Raw genomic sequence first — 16,713 nt, 5'->3', positions numbered from 1 at the left:
AGCAAAAACTTTAACCGAAGGTTTTGAGAAAATTATTATATAGTTTTATCCTCGACGACAAAATGTTTTTTCCTTGTAAATACCATTTTAAAAGTGGTCTTTGCTGGCAATTTTTATGTTTTTTATACAATAAAAACAGCCATTTTAACTTAAAAGCCATCTTTACCGCTTTAGAAACGAGTTAATGCATTTTAAAAACAAAATTCCAAATTCAGATTTAAAACAGTAATAATAATCAGAATATTCAATTTTCCCATTTTTCACACCCATAAAAAACAAATTTTATTTTAAACCAATAACATCCTATTCTAATATGTTTCCATTGTATTTATAGTAAATTAAGTGCTGAGAATATGATTACAGAAATTACATATATACAAAGAATAGCAAGCAAAAAGTAAATCATAACATCACTTAACCGAAAATATATAAAGATTTTTACAAAAGTTTTACATTTTAACTTTTCTATGTACAAGCATAAATGGTTTAAAATATACAAATACTTTTCATTAAATTTAAATAATACATAAGAAACAGGTTTAATTTTTCATATGCTTAAAATTCACATTTCAACTTAAGTTAACACAAGTCGAGGTTTTACAAAAAAGGGCAAAATAGATAATTAAACGAATTTAATTTATTAATTTAATATATTATTTTGACAATATTATACAACATATCTTACAAAGTTTATAAAAAATTCAATTGCCATTTTCATTCAGCCTTCAAGCCCTCGGAAAAAAATGTAAAAGATTTGTACAAAAAAGAAAATTGAGAAAGCCTTAAAACATTGTTACCATGACAACTGTTAAACCAAATGCTCGCTGTTTGTATCCATCTTGGATAAAGTTTCTGGCTCAAAATTCACCGGCAACAACTCATTTTCGATTTTCTGAAAAAAAATTTAATTTTTAACTAGTAAAATAAAAAAACTTATGTATATATCTGTTTATTATTAGGCTTACATTGTTGTAGCACTCTTAATTAAGGATCTATAAACGATATAAACTCCTGCAAAGCCCAAAAAGCCAACCGACAGATTAATTATCAGGAAATTATAATTTATAACATCCCAAACTAACTATTAAAGCTAACTTAAGACTGGGTCAGGGTAACAAATGTTCATCTACGTTTAAGCTGTAAAGTTGACCTTCTCACATCGAGGATAAATAAAAAAGAACAAGAGTTTGTTAAAGTTGTTACTACCTGCGCTGCTTCTTCAGTTAAAGTTTGAATTAATTCACTTGCACTGGTAGGACTGCTGCTCATTTCTTCTACTTGAATAAAATAAATAAATTACTTAAAAACATACACTTTAATAGATATCATCAAAAAAAAAATACAACACAACTAAACCTGGGGTTGTTATAGCGCCAGGTTGATCGACAGGTTCTTGTTGATCAACGTTCTGATCAGCAAGTTCTTCAACTGAGTTAGAAGACACGACAATTCTTTGTTCAACGGAATTGCTTGGGTTCAAAACTGCTTCAGTGGATGCAGGTTCTAGAAAAATTTTTTTTCATTTATACTAGGCCTTAAAAAAAGTGTTTAAAATAATTTTAATACGGGTATTGAATAATAAAAGCATGATAAATTCAAATTACTGAGTAACAAAAACACAGTCAATTCAAAAAAAAGTCAGTCTATGCCCTAACAGCATGAACTTTATTAGAATAAAAACAAGCTGTTGCTGAACCAATTTTAAAAAAAGACCTAATTAAAAAAATAAACTAACAAATTTTTGAACTAATGCAACAAAAGACCATATGGACCAATTTACCAAAATAAACCACTGGACCAAATACCAACTTTCGGTTTCAAACCGAAGCAAATTTAAAACCTCAAACACTTTTAGCTCTTTCTGGCTTAGCAAAAATAAAAGAACCAAATTTTTACACAGTATAAGCCCTCATGTTAACATGCTAAAGTTAAAGGTTTAATAAAACTTAAGGTATTATTAGAAAGTAGTTACCTGTACTGCTTGGTGTAGTTGGTTTGTTAGTTGTTTGTTGTTCTTCAACCTCACAATGAAGTGGTTCAACAACCTGGGTGTATTTGTACAACATTAGTTAAATAATATTAATAATACTTAATTTTAACAAATAATTTACTAAACTATTGTTGCCAGCTCCCTAAACTAACAAGCATTATCGAAACTAGGTTGGAGTAATAACAATTATTCGGTAAACACTTAGTTTATGTACATAAAGCCGTGGGTTTGATTCCCATTGCTCCCATGGTGCTTAGGTAAGGTGATATAGACCCTTAAGTAGGGTGATAAGATAGTACAAATGGCTAGCCAACACTTTAATTAGCAGTTTAAGTCAATCTTAATCAGTAATCAGACAAATTTAATAACCAGACAATTTTTAAACTGCCTGGATCAACTTAAGACTGGGTCAATGTAACTGAAGTTTTCGACCATTCCACATCAAGGACAAAAAATAACAAAAGTTTATAACGACTTCAAATTATAATTTGAGACTAAATTAAAGTAATTAATGCCAAGTAAAACCAACCCTTTTATCAAGAGTGCTCTTCTTCGACGATCTTCTTTTGCTTCTTGATTTTTTCCTCTCGTTGCCATGGTGACCATCATTATTGTCTATAACCGCGGAAACTGTTTCATTTTCGATGTCAATCTAAAGATAAATATTTCAACTTAAAATTGAATGTGTCTTAGTTTATTTAGTTGTGTAATCTATATTTAACTGAGCTTAGTGAAGAAATATACATATATATATATGTATATAACAATAGGCCTACAAAATAAATAAAACTGGGATTTGTGGTCCATGGGTAAATTATCGCAGACAAATATTGGTTGAGAGTTGCAACCATATTATGACAATTAGAATGTAGCATAGTAGACCTATCAACCAGTACCAAGAATTGCATACTACACTTTTATACACTTTACTTTAAGATTTAAAAATAATAGAATAAATATCACCACAATTTTGTTCTTTCTTCGGTTGGATCGTCTTGTTGAGTTGTTTGAGGAGGTTGAAAGTGAACTCCTGGTCCTTGGTCCACGGTCATCTAAATTTTAAATCTTGGTTATTAGTTATCATAAAACCAAATCTTTTTATATATATCTTTATCCTTGATGTGGAAAATTCAACTACCTGACTCAAACATAGAAGAACATTAGTTACCCCGATCCAGTCTTGAGTTATCTTTAGTAGTTTGAAATGTTGTTAATTAAAATAACCCAATAAATTAGCTGCTGAATAAGTGCTGACTCAGGAAGATTTTATACTGTTTATAGCACCTTACTCAAGGACACTACAGCATGAATTCAGGTTAAATTGAACCCAGGACCTTCTGTAATAAAGCGAAGTGTTTTAACTATTACACCACACTGTCATCTATATACACCTTGGTCAATAATAAAACATTCTTACTAAAATTTATCAAAATGATTAAGTTGAATTTACCATTAACAGGATGAAGTGGAAGCAGACTTGCTTCTGACACCGGTCCATTGATGGCACTAATAAGTGGCACGACCTCGTAACCATGTGGCACGCAAACATCCAGTGGTATGTCTTCATTGTTACACATTTCTATAAAAAAAAATTAAAATTCTTTTTTATTGTGGTTATTTAATATGGATTTAAAGATATTATCAGCATACTAATAACCAGACAATGTTGGCATTAAATTATAATCTAAAAGGGTTAAGCACCAATGTCAAATGTTTTGCTTTTAAACCAGGTGTGTTCATATAACCAAAAAACTGTCGCCTTAATACAAAAACAATTGAGACAGGAATAGTTATCACAATACCAATATATACATTTATAAACTTGTGCAACTTCACAAAACGGTAAAAAAGGCAATTTATAATGGAGCTAAAGGAATTTATATATACGTTTGTCCAATTTATAGCCTTACAAAATAAATAAAGCTGCCATTTATGATGCGAAAGTAAAATATCGCAGGCAAATACTAGTTAAGAGTTACAACCATGTTACAACCATTAAAATGCCAACAATAGAGCGGGCATTCAACTAGCTTAAAAAAGTAATACTTATCTTTAAATAAATACAATCTGTGGGCAGTATAAGAAAGTCAACCTAAGACTTATCTGTAATTTCGTCCTAGTTAAGTAAACTACAATTTAAACTAGAAGCACAAACCTTCTGTGTCAACTGAAACTGAATCATCCACGGTTTCCTCTTCCACTGCTCCTCTCGATAACTCCGACTTCTTCCTCACAGCTCGTATCTGAAGGAGAGCTCGAAAAGATTGGCGACAAATTGGACATCCACTTTGTTGGAACCGTAACTGGTTTGCTGTAAAAGTGAATATAATAACATTTAAATAAATGTTTTTATAACTAATCCCACAATGTGAGAAAAAAATAATATCTTAAACATCTTAACAGTTAAAATCAGGAACTGTAAAAACAATAATTTTTTTTGGTCTGTATTCTTAATGTGTGAAGAACGACTTTACAGCCTAAACACAGAGTAACAGTCTCGAGTTGCCTGAGTCAGTTTGGGATATTATAGATTATAATTGTCCGATTAAACTGCTGATCAAGTTCTGGCTCGGCAAGAGTTCATACCAGTTACAGCACCTTACTTAAGGCCAGTACAGCATGAGAGAAGTGGGGATAGAACCCAAGACCTCATGTATTAATCCCAGGTGTTCTAACTTCATCATTTTTTTGCTAATCTAATTTTTAAAACTTTTTCTTACCACAAGAACTGCACAGACACAAATGTTTGCAAGGAAGAATTAAAGTGTCCCGGGTGTCGGACAAGCAGACAACACACTCTGACGAATCATCGTCGTCTAAACTCTCGTTATCTGACACCCCTGCATCGCCAACTAGTGAAAAAAACAAATTTATTCTTGATTTAAAAAATATTAATACCAAAAAAAATTTTTTTTAACCAACATTAATATTGAAATTTTAATCATTTTTACCCAATAAGCACCCTAATACAAGTTAAACTATGTTGTCAATGAACAAATATTATCATTAATGTCACATGAACTATACAAACAAACCATTATTAGTCTCTGCAGGTTTATTTTCAATCCCGTAAATCTCTTGTATTAAGTAACACACCCCGTTTATCTAAAACAAAATGAAATATTTAAACCTTAAGTTAATTTGGTATAAAGTAAAATAAATGTATCGAAAGTTAATTAAAAGTTTACTAAATTTAACGTTAAATAATAATTGTGAAACTAAAATAAAATTTTTACTAGGCTATTTTTAATAAATAAAGACAATAAATTAGTAAGCGTTATTCAAAAAAATAAAAGAATCATAAGAGAGCTTTCTCGAAAATGTGTCTAATTTTTAGGCTTTTAAAATAAAAAAATTGCTGTTTGTGGTGCACAGATATATATTACTACTAGAATATAATAGTTGCAACCATAATACAACATGCGATTTCATATAAACGAGTTAAAAAAATAAAAATGCAACCTGTAAGACAGACTCTTAACTAGTTTATTTAATTTTAATATTTTTTTTATTAATAATACTTACGGCCTGTTTCTGTTTGGTTAACTTAATCGAATATCCGTTATCTGAAGTCTAAAAATAAATAATAATTACTTGGCAACACTGGATATAATTAAAATTCTTTAAAATGGTTGGCAACACTGTTGAGTAGAAATACCATCACAAATAGTTACAACATTATACAAATAATAAAAAGTTAATGATTGATATCGAGTACTGAGTAAATTTGTTATGAACACAAAAATACGGTTCACTAAACCTTTTAACAACTTAATACCTGGATTCCTTAAAAATGTTTATTTATAGAATTTCTCTACAATTTTAAACCATGGATAATTTAAAAAGAATTTAAAATCAATATTTGATCCTATACTTGTGCTCTAACTATAACAAAACTTGTACAACTTTTAAATAGAGCCATTTGTTACCCCAACCCAGCCTTAAGTTGACTTTGGCAGTTTGAGATATTATAAATTATAATTGCCCAATATTTTAGCTGCTGATTATGTGATGGCTCAGCAGGAGTTCATAGTCGTTATAGCGCCCTTCTTAAGGGTGCTACAGCATGAGAACAGTGGGGATTAAATGCAAGACCTTAAAAATTGAAGTCAGGTGTTCTAACCACTACACCACACCCCTGGGAAAAAATTTTACAAAATAGTTTTAAAAATCAAAAACTTACTTTTTCAAACATAGCAAATGTGATGTGACTGTGCCCAGCAAAATCAGGTCCACAATCGGCTGAAATTTGAATTGCTATCGGGATGTTACCGTGATCCCACCCCTGTGAATATAACAAGTATTAATACAACAAATAATATCATGTTATTTAATTGCTTCTTGACACTCTATTAAATCTAAAATACACAATTTAAATTGTTGATACCAGTAAATATATATATAGTATCTTTTTAAACTAAACTTTAACGGTTTAACAAATCAATAGAACATACCAGATTAAAACTATTTAAAAGCATTAACAATCAATAAAAATAATTAAAAATATACCCACAACAATAAAATTATTCTAGCCACACATATAATAATATAGATTAAAGAAAAAGTTTATTTATTTTGGTAAAATTAAATATTTATATAAATACAAAAACTTACTGCAGTTGATTTTTCTTTAAGTAAAACTAGGGGGTCAATCACGTGGTTTGGTAAACAAAATTGTTGGTTGGATCCTGCGTAGAAATGTGCCGTGTCACTGGTCTCAAATTGGGAAGTAAACCTGGTGAATTAATCACAGAATATTTAAGGCATTCTCTGTTATTGCAATTAATAGTTGAGCATTTATTAAAGCTATACCGACAAAAACATAATCTTGATTTTGGAGTACACAAAATATTATTATGGTATTATTTATATTTATTCTCGATGTGGGAACGGCTTCATGACCTAAACATAGAGTAACATTTGTTACCCTGACCCAGTCGTGAGTTGCTTGTGGCAGCTTAGAATTATATTTGTTATAAAGCTGTTGGCTAAGTGCTGGCTCAGCAGGAGTTCATACTAATTATAGCGCCTTAATCAAGGGCGTTTCAGCATGAGAGCAGTGGGGATTAAACCCACAACCTCATGTGAAGTACGAAGTGTTCTGACCACTACTATATTTATATAAATAACTTACACTACAGATCTGTTAACCATTTCCTCAGAAGCATTATAATAAACCCTGATTGAGCATGGACAGTCGGCATCAAATGTAAACTCTAAGTTGTATAAATGATGAGTTTCTTCCTCAACTGAGGGGTCTGTGTTGTTGATCAAATAATCAGGTTTGGGTTGGGGATTTGCAACTCTGGAAAATAAATTACAATTTTAACAAAATAATATAAAATGGAGATCTTTATAATTTACCCATACGCCACAAACAGTAGTTTTATTTATTTGCCCATAAAGCTTTACTTTATATAGATTATAAAATGGACACTTCAAACACAATACATATCAAACCGATTGTTTAAAATATAGTATATGCTATAGTATTTATTAGTTTTGAATCTTTTACCTTATTAGTCTGAGTGAATCTTTCCTAATATTAACAAGACATTTTAAAGCTCGGACAGGTTGATCACCATTAGGGGCTTGGTATGGAAACTAAAACAAAATATAAGAACAATTTAAGTTACAATACTGATTAGTATTTAAATATATTACATTAAAGTTGTGATAAATGTTAACAAAAAGAAAGCATAACAAAAAGATATTTTAAAAGTATCGTAAAGTTGTAAAATAATTTTTTATATTTATTTATTCTCGATGTGGGAACGGCTTCATGACCTAAACATAGAGTAACATTTGTTACCCCGACCAAGTCTCAAGTTGACGTTGCCAATTAAGGATATTATTGAATATAATTATCGGATAATATAAGTTTTAAACCACTAAAACATGCTGACAATTTAAATGACGATTTTTACACAAGAATAAGTAAACTAATTTGTCAGTAACTAAATTTTGTATAAACCTACATTGTAAGGTCTTGGGCCAAGATAATTAAGATCTGTATTGTCACCAAATAAATAAGACTCTGGTTGAATCATGTCAAACTTTTTTCCTCCCATAAAAAAGTGACTACCAAAGTAGGAACCTAAAAACAAAAAATGTAAATATTTATAGATCAATTTTAAGCTCTTGGGGTAAGGTTATAAAAAGTTCACTCTTTTCCAAGTTCATAAACCTGGTGAACAACACTGATGGAGCTCAGAGATACCAAGTTCTTTACCAAATACATGATACTAAACCAGTCTGGAAAGTAGGATAGTTTTCGCAAGATCTCGTGCGTGCAAGCGTAAAAAAATTTCCGGTCTAGGCGTGCACGTGTGATATATGTTAGTGTGTTTTAGGCGTCAGTACTGCGCATGTACATTTTTTTAAGACACCAGGCGTGCAAGCGCTAATTCCAGGCGTGCAAAACGCTAATTCCAGGCGTGCATTTTTTTGCGTGCACGCTGCCCTACTTTCCAGAGTGAATACTGAAGTTGTTTTACATTTAATGACAACCAATATCATCATTTTGTTATGACAAAAAATTTTTAGGTAAAAACAAAACATTCACCTGATTTGGGTGGAAAAATATAAGCAGAATTCGCCGTGATTTCCATCTCTTCAACTCCATTTGTTCCTCTACTTAGGATTCCTCCCATTTTGAAAACTTTATTTATTGATAATTCAGTTTTCTAACTGTTAACTTTAGCTGCTTGATTACTAATTAAAATTAGTATTTACCTAATAAAATAAACAGTAAAAATTTAGTAATTAACAAATTAATTCATAATGGTGATAAAAATTATTAAAACCTTCAAAAAAAACATCAAAAATAAATTTAATTTGGCAGATGCCAGTTTCGATACCGCACTTAACAATTTTAATGAATATTTCAAGTAATTTTCGCAAAATTTCTTTGTCTTTTAGGTATAAATTTAACTGCATTGCCTTAAGAAGTTTATAAATTCATAAATGTCTCGTTAAAACTGCCTTTTAAATATTGTTTTAATTAATTTAGCGAATCAAATACCTAACTCGCTAACAAAACAATTTTCTTTCTGTTTGTTATGATTTCACTGATGACGTTAATTCACTTCTTCGATAAAACGTACGTCATTTAAACTTCTATATATAATGTTAAAGTAGAATCTATAAAAATATCATAATACTTTTGTCACATAAACATCTTATAATAAAATAAACTTATAATCATTCTAAAAGTTAGTTTTTTTAAACAAGAACTGTTTCAATAATATATTAATAATATTTTAAAACTTAAAATATCAAAAAATTGTAATAAAATTTGTTAAAATCAAAAAATTTTAATATTTTAAAAAGAATATTTATTTCGAGCGGTTACCAGTGAAAATATATAGCAACAAGAGACGCTAAAAGAAATTTATTTTTAATGTATTTTTCTTAATGTTTTTATTGAAAACTTAGCATAAAAAGCATAAAACACTATAATTTTTTAAGCAGTAAGCTTAAAAAGTTACTTATAAGTGTTTTTTTTATATTTTAATTTGTTAAATAAAGTTATTTAGAATAACTGAATGCTTTTCTTATGTATATATTTAGAAAATGATTAAAAATTAAGTATTTCTGTATTTTGACCTCAAGTAAATTTAAATAAAGCTTTATACAATATTTTCACAGACTGAAAACCAAGAATTTAAATAAATACATTAAAAAGTGACTTATAGTTAGATTTTTACTCATTTATTCAGTAAAAATGAGTGAAAAAATATTATTGTTACGCAAGCCAAGACCCCCAAAGAAAGAAGTTTTAAAAGTTCTTCCCCCAATTAAACAAAAAGATGAATATCCTGAAAACAATGTTTGCGAAAAAGGTTTAATATTTTACTAAAAAATTGTCAACTAAACTTAGATTTAGGATATCAGTTAGCTATATCTGTTTCACGTAAGAGTTGTGATTAATGTCTGAATGTGTGTAAAGTAAAGTTCAAAGTGAACTAGGCAAATATTAGTCAAGAGTTGCGACCATATTACAACAATTAAAATTCTGACTAGTTTATATAAAACTTAAACATAAGTATCAGTGCTTCAATAATAACAAACTATTACTCTTAAAACCAATGCTTTGGTTTATTAATTCTGTTTATTTTCAACAAGAAATGGCCCCGACTGAGTTCCATTTGATTTCAAGATTAGAGATGGAAGGAATTCCGTCAATGTTGTCGAGTCATTCGGTTTACAAAGTTGAAAAAACTCAGTGGCAGAGTATATCTTTAAAACAATATCCTCTAAATAACATCAAAGACAAAAGCAGTAAGAATCAGTATTGGGTTTCAAACTTATTTAAGTACTACCTATATATAAGTACAGTATTACCATTGAAGCAACATTACAGTATATAGTGATTGAATAAGATTAGAATAGTACATAAATGACTAAATTGTTACAGAAATATCAGAAAAAGAACCTTGGAATAGAATGGGTTACTCTTTACCCTACAAGCCTCGTGGTCCTAACCCTTTTCCTAATAGAAAACCACAAGTTATGGAGGTGTAACTTATTTCAATATTCCGTACAAATAGTTTAAACATTAAGTAGTTAAAGTACAAATAATTTTAGAAAATTATGGACGCAGTTTTTGAATTTTTTTAAAAGTACAGGAAATAATATTTTTAGTTTGTAAACAGTAATGTTTTGCAGGTCTTAAGAAAAGTTGTATTTATTTTTACACATTTAATTTAGATAGAAATTATGTTTTTAAATCTAAAAATAAGTTAAGTCTTAAACCTGCCCTCATTATGAGTGAAAAGATTGCCCTACTAAGAAGACCACGAGCTCCTCGGAGAATTGAACAAAAAGTTTTGCCTCCGATTCCAAGTCAAACATCCAGCTCACATCACAGACTAGGTAAATATTAATTAATAAAACTAAATAACACAATTCTTTGGAAATATTTTAGTAGGCTTATTGGAATTATGGCTTATTGGAATTATTTACAATTGAAAACTAAAAATACTAAAGTTTCAAGGATAAAAAAGTGTTACCAAACCAAAGTTGGATTTGTTGTTATTCATTTATCCTTGATGTGGAAAGGTTAACCTTATGACCCAAACATAAAGAAATCCACCAGGACTTTATACAATTTATAGTGCAATACTCGAATGCACTGCATCATAAAGCAGTTGAGATCGAACATAGAAACTCATAAATAAAATCCAAGTGTTTGTACCACACTAAAATAAAATCCAAGTGTTCGTGCCAATACTCCATGCTGCCGGGAAAATCACTACATTTAAATTGTTTTAAATTTATTTCGGTTAGTTATGTATTTTTTTTAATATCCATTTATTAGGGAATTTTTCTAATCTCGATAAAGAAAGTACACCAGAGTTACGGAGACTTTTGCCAAGTTCAACTCATGATGGATTAAGGTCGCCGGTCCCAACTTTTGATGACCAGAGTGCCGGTTAATTTTAACAAATATTACCAAATAAAAATTATTTTTTTCGCAATAAATGATATTTTCAAAACAACTATTTATATATAACTAAAGTATGTTTAAAAAGTGATGACAAGTAACCAATTAAAATGGTCTTTTTACAGTTGAATCTAACACAAGACTTATAAAAAAAATACCAAAATCCAATTATTTTTATTGATTAAACCCGACAATTTTCAGCCAACTCCTCACAAGGAACATGGAGTAAACGGGGATTGGTCAAACCTTATAAACCTCGAGGTCCCGAAAACTTTCCGATTCGACAACCGAGACAACCACTAGAGGTCAAGAGAGAGTACATTCTTCCTGATGACTCACAATATAAATCAAAAACAGAGTTTCGGTAGTCAATATTTTAAAATATTTTTCAAATAAATCTGCAATTATTTTTTCAGAACCACAATTTAATTTTGTGGCGATTTAGTAAATAAAATAAATATTATGACATTATTAATTAATTTTCATATTATCTTCTGTTAATTTAGATTTGAGGATTTCATGTTAGAGAACAAAACAATTAGTCCACCAAGACCCGCCATCTCAGAGGCTGTTTTGTCGAAAGCTAACTACAAAAAACTGACAAAGTAGGTCTTAAACAATTCCTAATAAGACTGGAAAAATGTATTACAATAATACAACAGTATATGTTATCGAGCTAACACAATTATTAATCAAGCTTTATTTTAATTTAAGTGTTTTGCGAGAGATAGCCCTACAAGATGAGGATAAAAGTTTATCTGTGATTAATTTTAACGAACAAATTGAGCTGGAAGAAAAACAAAAAAGAGTGCCAAGAAGACAAACATTACTCGGTAAAACTAACAATAATTTAATATATCAAATAGCTTAGGACTTTTTTAACTCCATTTTTTCACAAAAATAATATGAAAACTATGTATGTAATATTCTCCAGACAATTATAGAAATAATCATAATTTTTTTGATCTTCCTACCTTTACCTCTCTTAGAAATGAAGAAAGTGATCCAGGACAGGCTGGAGGAGCTTGGGATCACATCGGAGAGCAGATTAGGGGATACTGACAAGTTGGAAGATGTTCTGGATGAAGTTTATGACATTGGAGGTTGGACTTCAATTTTTATTCAGTTTATTAAATGTTTGGCATCTTCGCTATAGTTATTGTTTGTTTGTTTTTTAGAACAAAAGATTGTAAATTTTTGTATTATTTTCACTTATTTTTCAATGGAAAAATATCAATGTTAACATCAAAACCCAAATGTTCTATATATAATGGAGCTTATTGAACGACATATTTATATGTATAATAAAATAACTATCTCATGAGCCTACAAAATACAAATAAACTACTGTGAACCTTATTATGAGTTTAATAAATTGTTGTTTTACTTGAATACATTATTAATTGCCTTGCAGCACAAGAAGGAGTAGGGGTTCGTTTACAAATGAGTGTTTTTACCAAAGCCACGGCACAAGTGTTCCAGGGTGGCCACAGGTCATCATCCCCGTTCACAGAAGACGAGGGCGAAACTTTTATCACCCCATCAGAGCTCGCTCTTCTTAATTGTTTAATTGAAGGGGGGTTTGTGCTGAGTTTAAAGGTAAGATGGTTTTGAAAACATGATAAAAAGTAAACTACAAATTAAATTGTTAGATTGCTATTAAAAGTAAAATAGGTGCAGGCAAATTTGTCAACCAAAATCTCAATTTTAAGCAATCTATTATTTAGAAAACATTAGGTTTTAAGAATAAGTATTAGTTTAAATAATTAAATAGGGTATATAGTAGTTTTAATTCCAAAAGGCAATAATATAACAAGGCACTATAAGCTTTATAACAAAAATGTAATAATACCTTAAGTTTTAAACATAATAATATCTAAAAGGTAGAATGTAATCTCAATTTTGTGCAATATATTTGTAAAAAAGCCAAATTTCAATAACTATGTCCAGTTATTTAAATATATAAGATCACCAAAAAATACCTAGCAGTTTGGCACTATAAGCTCTACAGAAATGTAGTAAAACCTTTTTTAAGCTATTTTAAAATGAAAATATTTCTTTTCCATTTAGGCTCACTTTATATCTGATGTTCCTGACCTAAACCCCTTAGCACAAACTCTCGTTTACCTCAACCTTTCATTTAACGAGTTCTCACTGTTTCCTCGTGAGGTTTTACAATGTAGAGAACTCCATGTGTTAAAACTAAGAAATAATCCACTTAAAGAATTATCAAACGACATAAGCAGGTACAATAAGTTAACTGTGACAATAATTTCATACACCTTTCTACTGGTGGCATGTTGTAATTTTTTAAACACTTGGCTTCACAACAAAAAGTAATACCCACTGCTTTAATATCGGTGTGCTCTACCATAAGGCATTGTAAACTGTATAAACTTCTGCTAAGCTAAAAACCAATCAACAGATTGAATTTGAGGCATTTATAATCAATAATAAATCAAACTGGCAAAGTCAACTTGAGACTGGGTCAGGGTAACTGATGTTACTTTATGTTTAGGTCGTGAAGTCGACCTTTCCACATCAAGGATAAATAAACATAAAAAAATGAATAAAGTCTTTGTTTTATATTTTTTTTTATACTACCTACTTTCTTTCAAGAACATAAAACAAATTTTTTTTTTTTCCAGGTTAACAAAACTGAGAACATTAATCTTGTCGTTCTGTTGCCTGACCTCACTCCCACTTACTTTATTCTCACTTATTAAACTTGAGTTTCTTGATGTTTCTTACAACAAGTTAACTTTCCTGCAGAATGAAGTTAAAAACCTGGAATATTTAAGGTTAGTTCAGGTTATATAATAACACATTACTTTAACTCTGTTTGTTATATGTTAATACTGGATAATTGAAGAAAATATATTGGTCATAACACACAAATATTACAAACTATTTGAATGTAAGTTACATGCCATTCAAACTCATAAATTGCTTTCTAAGTCTGCTTAGTTATTTAAAATTCAATTTTCATTTTTTTAGATTCCTTAATGTTGAAGGAAATGAGTTGCCAGCTTTACCTTGTGGTCTTCTACGCTTAAACTTATTCAGAATCAGAGTTCGAAATAATTTTATGAGCCCTTTACTGTGGAAGGAAAACTCACAGAATGGTCCTCAAAGATTATCTGATATTTGCTGCTTGCTCGTGCAGTCGGAGTTTATCAAAGGAAAACCTGAAAACTACGCTCAACTACCTGAAGCTATCTCACAACTAATAACCAAGTTAGTGATCATGTTAGGTTATCCAACTATCTTTTGAATAAGCAAACTTTTAAACATTACATAGTGTACAAGGGTAGTTTTCAGTTATCAAAAATGTGGTGGTTAATGGACTGGACAATATATTGTTGAATAATGCGATATAGACGGTATGAACCCCTTCTAATTTATGGTAAGGCCATAAAGTTAGTCTTTCCACATTGAGAGTAATGAAAACAAGTGTGCCATGTTATTTAAGTACATTGCAAAACACATTTTTGTTAAAGCCCCAAAAAAATAATAATAGGACATAATTTAAATTGAATAACAAACTAAATTTACCTTTTTAGTTACAACATCTGTGATTGCTGCAGGGGTCCGATGTACGGCCCAGGATTACGAATAATTCGACCTTGCAGCGAAATATGGGGCATCCGTCGAATCCCGTTCATGTTTCACTCTTGCTCCCCCCGGTGTTACAAAGATTTTGTCGTTAACACCGACCCGAGAATGACCGAGATTATTTATGGACAACCAAGTTTTGCCGAGACAGAAGACCAACAACTTGATTCAAGAAGACCAGATTCTGTGTAGATTTTTGTTCAACAGTGTTTTTATTTTTATTTAACATACTAAAGTATTGCAACTTATACCCATTTTTATATAACATAACTTGAATTTTTATACAATTTAATTGCCAATATATACCTGTTAACATACCCTTGATTTTCAGTGTTTTAATTTTCTTTGTTTTGTGTTATTTTTTCCAACAGTGTCAATGCATCCATCCTTCATTTCAGTGCGCGACATATTTATGTAACATCCTATTTTAACAACTTATGGTACCTGTGAAAATAAATTTTATTTGTTATATATAGCACTGTGATATAAAAATAAATAAATTCATGATCAATAAAAACATTGCAAAACAATCTGAAGTATAAATGGGTGCACAATTATGTTTATAAATAAAGTTTAAAAAGTGCAAATTTGAAGATAGCAATGTTTTGAAATATATTAAATTGCATAAAAGAAAAAATATATCATTGAGTAAATAAAACCACTAATTAAGACTTTTAATAAATTGCATAAAGCAGTAAAAAACTACAGTGTAGAATTTTGGAATACCGTATGTAGAATTATAAATTATTTACAATTTTTTAATGACTTAATTTTACAATCATGGCACCAAGTAATTGTACAATAAATCCAAATACTCAGGAATAATATTTGAGTTAATTAAAATTGGCCAAGGCAGCCAAATTTTCCATAATTTGAACCTCAAAGCATGAGTTACAATCCCCGACCGATCCGGCCAAAATTTGATCGGTTGTTTGGAGTTTAAAGCTTTTCGAACAACTGAGGATTGGAACGTTGAACAAGATTGACATTGGGGGTAGATTTTCCCCTTTAAAGCTTTGTCTTTTTTTGAGTAGAACGAGACAAGAGCTTGGGGTGGGGAATGATCGGCAAAATAGAACGGCATCGGTTTACTTTTAGATGGAAAAAATTTGATCACAATTTTTCGCTTTAAAATGTGAAAAGGAGTAAATGATTTGCCGCAAGTGTGGCACCCAGCTTTGTGGCCCATGGCTTGTATCTTTAGCTTCTGTGAGTTACTCACCTTGCTCACTGGGGTATGAAGGGGAATTCCCTGGCCAGAGAAGGCCCCAGGATGTAGAATGTGGCTTGGAAGAGTGACTTTGAAAGTTCCAGCTAAAATGACAAACTGAACAAGCGATAAAATTGTTCCTGATACAAGCTCATTTTGAGTTAGCGAGGTTCTTGGATAAAGTCCAATAAAAATATCATGAGCAGTAACCGTGGCAGAACTTGATGCCATGGCACTACATGTCACCGTTAACATGCCACGTAAACCAGCAAACGATGCATGCGCCGATAAATTTAAATTTTTCCATACTAAATGTTGAAATATTCCAATCACAGCTGGAAATGTGATCATTCCACATAATGAAGCTGCAATATTCTCTTTAGTTGCTAGGTTACACAAATAATTTCTTTCACATTGTGACAAATAATCAGCAGCAACTTTCATTTTACA

At 30.3% G+C, this 16,713-nt stretch overlaps 3 protein-coding genes across 6 annotated transcripts; 1 reads left to right on the top strand and 2 right to left on the bottom strand.

Moving 5' to 3' along the window:
* Window positions 1-312: 312 nt before the first annotated feature.
* On the bottom strand, window positions 313-8,721 carry LOC145759270 (putative E3 ubiquitin-protein ligase MGRN1). 3 transcript variants are annotated; one of them, XM_082573053.1, is made up of 17 exons: window positions 8,556-8,721; window positions 7,969-8,087; window positions 7,506-7,594; window positions 7,125-7,295; window positions 6,605-6,725; window positions 6,174-6,275; window positions 5,516-5,563; window positions 5,026-5,095; window positions 4,711-4,842; window positions 4,146-4,301; window positions 3,441-3,569; window positions 2,954-3,042; window positions 2,520-2,642; window positions 1,973-2,045; window positions 1,357-1,503; window positions 1,207-1,277; window positions 313-892 (listed from the first exon to the last, which is right to left on the bottom strand). In XM_082573053.1, the coding sequence occupies exons 1-17, from the start codon at window positions 8,641-8,643 to the stop codon at window positions 809-811; spliced, it is 1,812 nt and encodes a 603-aa protein (XP_082429179.1). In that variant the 5' UTR covers window positions 8,644-8,721; the 3' UTR covers window positions 313-808. The 3 variants fall into 3 exon arrangements, with proteins under 3 accessions (XP_082429179.1, XP_082429180.1, XP_082429181.1); XM_082573054.1 differs by having other exon boundaries at window positions 1,207-1,274; XM_082573055.1 differs by having other exon boundaries at window positions 2,957-3,042.
* A 1,919-nt stretch (window positions 8,722-10,640) lies between these two features.
* Window positions 10,641-15,597, top strand: LOC145759171 (uncharacterized). Its single transcript, XM_082572933.1, has 11 exons — window positions 10,641-10,867; window positions 11,313-11,426; window positions 11,640-11,802; window positions 11,945-12,043; window positions 12,153-12,271; window positions 12,428-12,541; window positions 12,853-13,037; window positions 13,509-13,684; window positions 14,087-14,239; window positions 14,436-14,675; window positions 15,002-15,597. The coding sequence occupies exons 1-11, from the start codon at window positions 10,759-10,761 to the stop codon at window positions 15,243-15,245; spliced, it is 1,716 nt and encodes a 571-aa protein (XP_082429059.1). The 5' UTR covers window positions 10,641-10,758; the 3' UTR covers window positions 15,246-15,597.
* On the bottom strand, window positions 12,273-16,713 carry LOC145759172 (uncharacterized). Of its 2 annotated transcripts, none has more exons than XM_082572934.1 (3): window positions 15,360-16,713; window positions 14,994-15,237; window positions 12,273-13,025 (listed from the first exon to the last, which is right to left on the bottom strand). In XM_082572934.1, exon 1 carries the CDS (start codon window positions 16,705-16,707, stop codon window positions 15,832-15,834), a length of 876 nt encoding a protein of 291 aa, XP_082429060.1. In that variant the 5' UTR covers window positions 16,708-16,713; the 3' UTR covers window positions 12,273-13,025; window positions 14,994-15,237; window positions 15,360-15,831. The 2 variants fall into 2 exon arrangements, with proteins under 2 accessions (XP_082429060.1, XP_082429061.1); XM_082572935.1 differs by having other exon boundaries at window positions 15,372-16,713.

Source organism: Corella eumyota, chromosome 7 (assembly GCF_963082875.1).
Source record: "Corella eumyota chromosome 7, kaCorEumy4.1, whole genome shotgun sequence".
In the NCBI taxonomy this organism is placed as follows: domain Eukaryota; kingdom Metazoa; phylum Chordata; class Ascidiacea; order Phlebobranchia; family Corellidae; genus Corella; species Corella eumyota.
Note: the sequence above shows the minus strand (reverse complement) of the source record. Positions and strands in the feature narration are given on the sequence as shown.